Below are 6,000 nucleotides of genomic sequence, written 5' to 3'. Positions count from 1 at the left end.
AAACTTAACTTATGTTGTTTTCCTTCGCGTTCTACATGTATATATATATATATATATATATATATATATAAAACAAAATACGAGAGTTGGTTTTTTTATATACTAATTCTTGTGTGGCACGTAATTTTTTTGTGCATATAATAAATAAATTTTTACATAATTTAAAATATATTAGAAATAATAATATAAATAGAAATAAAATATATAAATCAATATATTACTTTAAAAAAAGAAAAAAGAAGAAAGAAAGAAAAAAATTAATTCATCAATTAATATAAAATTTGAAAAGTTAAATAAATTAGTTATTTTATTGACTGAAGGGTACTTTTGACTTTACAAAAAATTGATGTAACATTGTCATTAACTGCCATTTGTGAGTGTGAAATGCCTTTTCTTTTTATATAGTACTAGTTGTTGTGGCACGTTGTTCCTACATTCATATAATAAATATTTCATGCTTTAAAATATATTATAAATTAGAGTATAAACCAGTACATTACATTAATAAAAGAAAGAAAGAAAAAATAACAATTTATCAATGAATGTAAATTTTGAAAAGTTGAATAAGTTAGTTATTTTATTATAAATTACATTTTTGTCTTCACAAAAAATTAGTGTGGCAGTGTTATTAACCGTCATTTGTAAGTGTGGAAGGATTTTTCTTTTTATATTCATTACAAAAAATCACTCAATAGCTACGAAAATATTTGATGTTAAAATCAGTGTGGAGCTAATTAGCAAATATATTCTTTTTGCAAGTATATGTAGTACTAGTATATGTGACACATTTAAATGTGTGTGTGAACAACTATTTCAAAAACATTTCAAAGAAATATTATTATTTAAACATATATTAATTAGATAAATAAAAAAAATATGAGAAATATTGAAAAAAATGGGAGAAGAAAATGGGATGTTGAAGTTGAGAAAAGATGAGAAGAAAGGAAAAATATAATAAGATATTAAAAAAATAAAAATTAACAGATCATAAAATTGAAGACAGTAATAACATGTTTTTTAATTATATAAAGGTATAAATAGAAGCATAGATACAAAGGGACATGGCATGGTCCTTAGAACTACATCATTGATGCATTAAGCGGTCTGTTTTAGGAATAATTATAATTATTTTTTTCGATTTAGTGTAATTACATATAGCATTTATATAATTTGAAAAATTATATTTAGTATCTATGAAGTTTGTTTTTTTTAATAAATATATTTATTTATTAGTTAAAATTCATGAAATTTTCCTAATATTAATAAAAAATTATATGAAAATTCATACTTACCCTGATTGATTAATTACTAATTTATTGCAAGTCAAACAAATGCAATCTGATTAGACTTCTCTTATGAGGACCAGAAAAGATTTATTTGAACTGTAATGAGTTAATATTAAGTTAATCGGGGGTAAATATAATTTTTTATTTAATTTTTTTGCTCATATCAATAAATTTTATAAATTTTGACTAATGCAGGAATCTATTTGTTGAATGGAAACAAATATCAATGGAATTAAATGTAATTTTTAAAATTATAAAAATTTATGTATAGTTACACTAAATCTTAGAAGATGATGGCATAAATAGATCATAGATAAATATATAATTAAATATAAAATGTAACTATTTGATAACACTTGTATCTTATTTATTTTATATTCATATATGGATATAAAAGCAATATTTAACAATCTATCTTTGTTGAATAAAAAAGAAAAATTGACAAGTCAAAAGGTTATCCAAATCGTCCTACGCATCCCATACCCAACCGTATCACACTTTTATATGGCATATTGATATCACGACAATGAAAAATTGATATTTACCTTTTTTGAAATTTAAAAATAGAGCCGCATACAATACACTGTGGCCTCTATGTGTGATATCTTTATGTCACAGAAAAGTGTGATAGAAAGTCCTTCACAACATTAACACACATTGGTATAACATCAGTGTGTGGTACGAAAATGTAATAGTATATTTCTCACCATGTCAAATACATCTTCCTTGGTTGATATATTGACCAATACTCCCTGATAATAATGATCATCTAACAATCAACACAATTCATTAGTCTTCATTAATTTTTCATCCATTTTTGTAGTGAATCGACCAAAATATCTTTATGTCTATTAATTATAATTTTACTTATTTTTTAAAAAATTTTGATTTTTTTTTTCGAACAAAGTGGATAATACTTTAACAATTTTTCAAAACTTTTCATCCACTTCCCTCGATTTTTTCAAATTTTTAAATTTGTTTTTAGGAAAAAAAATATACAACAAGATCAAAATTGACAATTCAAAATCCCCATCCAATAATTACATAATTTCATCAAACATCATAAAAATATGTGTGATTTTTTTAAATATCAATCAACTCCCCAGGTATTTTATCTAAGGTTTGCCCACAGCAACGCAGTGTTGGAGTAAGACCCCAAGGGAAAATTTTGGTATACCCAATAAATGGACTACTTCAAGATACAAAAATACATTTAGTTTGAGGAAAAACTGCAGCAGCAACACTAAATTAAATACAAAAAAGGAAAAGGGAATGAAGATTAGAGACCTACACAAGTTCCTTCTTTTTTCGTTCAAGTACAGGAGGGTCAATGTCGATTCCCATATTTGCCGCTGTGCCTGCTATAATTCTCATGGCCGACTCCAGAGTTGAACAATTCAGATCGGGCAACTTTTCCTGTGCAATCGTGCGCAGCTGGTCGATTGTGATCTTCCCGACTTTCTCTTGCTGAGGGTCTTTTGAACCTTTCTCCACGCCTGAATAGCAATAAAGGGATATTAGTCATCATCAAATGACACAAGAACATTTTGCAATAATAACCAAAACTGCCACATAAAATAACAATGATAGCATGAGAGTTGACAGTGCAGTTCACAATTTACCTACTTTAAGTTGGTTGATATTTTAATTTTCTTGGCAGAGTAATCATTTGCTGCTTCATCAAGCAACCCTTTAGGTACAGAACCTCGACATGTCTTAAATTTGGTGTGCCAATATGTTAAGTAAATTAAAGAATAATTGACCAATTTCAGGTCTACATGCAGGGGAGTTTGCTCATTTGAATTATTCATCTATCATCTGCAAGTTCTGTGCTTATTCTTGTTACATTAAAATTTGACGTTCAAATACGCATTTTCTCCGAAGCAAATAGAGTAAATCTAGAGAAGTTTAACCTAAAATAGAATAAATTAAATCCATGGAAACGGTTGTGTATACATAGCTCCAAGTAACAAGAACTAAGTCCTTCCCTGTTCACCCCATATACAGTGCAATAAAGAATATCACTACATTCTGAAACCTTTATAGGAAAAAAGTGTGGAGAAAAGGAATACAAAAAACAGGATGCCTTAATTTGAGTTCACAATGCAGGCCTATTTAAAAAGTTCATACACCTTATTCACCAGATTCAGACCAATAAAGATGCAACAGTAGAAACAATTCTAGTGCCAAACAAAGTATGCCTGAAAAGTTCAAAATCCTTGGGGATATTTTGCAGGAAATGAGATGGAACTCGTTGACTGCTGCCAAGTGGAATATATATGATGCACACATTTCAACTAGATACAATGTCTGTGAAGCAACATACAAAGAACACGGTCTAGAACTTTAATGCTTGACCTCATCAAAGAGGACAATCTAAAATCATTCACAGAGAAACTTCGATGATGCAAAGAAAAGACTGTTAAAGCATGCCTCAGAAACTACCCAAATAAGATGCCAAGGAGAAATCATTTGTTCGCAGATGCAAAACCTTGCATACAGCATGATTCTTGGTCTTTCGGCACAAACTCAAGATAAAATCAACATTGCAAAACAGAACTGTGAAATACAAGAACCTCGACTTGATGATGATGCTTCAAAAAGAATAGCACGATCCAAGTTCAATGTAACTACAGAACCACCAAAGTCATGAATATGCTTTCCCATGCCTAAATCTTACACCGTCTCAAATTTACGTAGGCGCTGGTTTTGAAGCTTTGATGGACGAAAAGAATAATGAGATAAGTAACATCGACGTTATTCTCGAAAGTGTAATATTCATCAAATACGGAAATAAACATAAAAATTTGATAAAGATATGCTAATTTATTTCATTTGATTCTATACAAGTAGGCTATATATAACATAATCTCTTATCAAAATCAATAATGATGCACTTATCCTACCCCCTTATGACTCTACGTTATTTGATCTTTACAGTATTCCTTTTTATCAATTCTTGCTTCTTTTACTTTCTTTCGTGTTAAGCATAGACAAAAAGTAATATCTCAAATAGATGTATAATGATTCTACTAGCACATTTCATTTTGTTCTCGAGTTATTATCCATTACTTTTCGGTTGTAGTTCAGCGTTGTAAGTTGCTTTATTTCACCAATGCATCATCCACAAGTTATAATTCTAGTTTGTTTGAATTCCCGGTTCCATCCCTTCCATCAATTAAAGAAAGAAAACGCAAAAAACATAAGGGCATGCAGAAACAGGGGAAGATTACCAGCAGCTTTAAGCAACAAAACCGAAGCAGGCGGAGTCTTCAAGATAAAAGTGAAGCTCCTATCCTGAAATGATCAAAACCAATCGATCAAACCCCACATCCCCACTAGCTTCGTTTAAACCGAAATTCATCAAAGCCATAAGAAACAGCATTGAGAGCACAGAAACTGACGTCGTAAACCGTAATCTCGACGGGAATGATATAACCGGCCTTATCAGCAGTCCGAGCATTGTAGTCCTTACAAAATGCCGCTATATTCACACCCTTCGCACCCAATGCCGGCCCAACGGGCGGAGCGGGGGTCGCCTTCCCTGCCTCCAGCGCCAACTTCACCACCCCAACCACTGCAAGTTTCGGGAAAAGGACCACAACCCACAATAAGTAAACACACAAACAGAGCAACCCACCAGAAAAATTAACGATTTAAAAGTTTCATGAACTAAATTGAACGGGGATGTAGGATTAACATTCTATAATCAAAGAATACCTTTTCTAGGTTTTCCACCAGGCTTAGGGGGAGCCATGGAGATCACGGTAAGCGGGCGTGGAGTGGATGAAATGGGCAGCGCCCGATTCTTGTTCAAGAACCGCAGAGTGGTACTTGGGTTTGAGGATAAATTGAGAGATGAACCCAAAAACAGGGAAGTAGACGGCAATTTTGCCTCATTCTCACCGTTAATCTTCTTCACAGAAATCCCAGAGTTATAAACATAGAGAGACGAAGCAGAAGCCATTCTTGCTGGGAAACGAAACCTGCCCAGAGGAACGAGCGAGCAAAGTACTTACAACAGAAGTGGATAACACAAACGTAATCCAGACCACACTCAAAACGACGCAGTACCCATTTGGGCTGCTATGGAAAGTTTTGAGTAAAACACCCAACACTTAAATTGGGCCTGGTGTTTATGGGCCATCAGCTGCGAGAATCTCACATCAATGATCAATCCCCTTTCCTTCTAGAAGCATTGGGGCCCACCAAGTAATGGAATCCTAGCAGATCTCGTCCAACGCTTGCTTCTAGAAGTAATAATTAAGGAGCGATATAATAGTAATAATTTCGAGCATTTAATACTCAAGTTTCTTTCTCCTCCACCTAATCATTTTTGCTATGTGATATGAGGTCAGGAATGGGTTGCCTTTTATCAAAATTCTATCTCTTTTTTAATATTCCATTTCATTTCATATTGTATTATCAATAATACTTACATCAACTTATTCAGATATGTAACATGTATGTAATATTTTCAGGCGCTTTAAATTATAAAAAAAAGAATAACATACTCTTCGTATTTAATCCAAAATCATACATGTAAATCTAATAGTCATAACGCTTGCTTTTGTCCAATAAATAAATTCAATTGTCAGTCAAAATTCAAATTTTGTTGATATTAATAAAAAAAAATGAATGAGCGTCCACATTTATTTCTGATTGACTCACTACTGGTTTATTGTATGTCAAACAATTTTTTTCCTATCAAATT

The 6,000-nt window shown here is 31.6% G+C and overlaps 1 protein-coding gene across 1 annotated transcript; it reads right to left on the bottom strand.

Annotated features, from left to right (window-relative positions):
* On the bottom strand, positions 2,429-5,340 carry LOC105156071 (50S ribosomal protein L11, chloroplastic). The gene is made up of 4 exons (XM_011072105.2): positions 5,007-5,340; positions 4,691-4,863; positions 4,520-4,583; positions 2,429-2,782 (listed from the first exon to the last, which is right to left on the bottom strand). Exons 1-4 carry the CDS (start codon positions 5,251-5,253, stop codon positions 2,574-2,576), a joined length of 693 nt encoding a protein of 230 aa, XP_011070407.1. The 5' UTR covers positions 5,254-5,340; the 3' UTR covers positions 2,429-2,573.

The sequence above is a fragment of the Sesamum indicum genome, linkage group LG2, assembly GCF_000512975.1.
Source record: "Sesamum indicum cultivar Zhongzhi No. 13 linkage group LG2, S_indicum_v1.0, whole genome shotgun sequence".
Lineage (NCBI taxonomy): Eukaryota > Viridiplantae > Streptophyta > Magnoliopsida > Lamiales > Pedaliaceae > Sesamum > Sesamum indicum.
Note: the sequence above shows the minus strand (reverse complement) of the source record. Positions and strands in the feature narration are given on the sequence as shown.

Coding starts and splice junctions, on each gene's coding strand:
- LOC105156071 (XM_011072105.2), bottom strand. CDS start 5,253: ATGGCTTCTGCTTCGTCTCTCTATGTTTATAACTCTGGGATTTCTGTG. Junction 4,584..4,690: donor TCGAGATTACGGTTTACGAC/GTCAGTTTCTGT, acceptor TGATCATTTCAG/GATAGGAGCTTCACTTTTAT. Junction 2,783..4,519: donor TTTGTTGCTTAAAGCTGCTG/GTAATCTTCCCC, acceptor ATTGCTATTCAG/GCGTGGAGAAAGGTTCAAAA.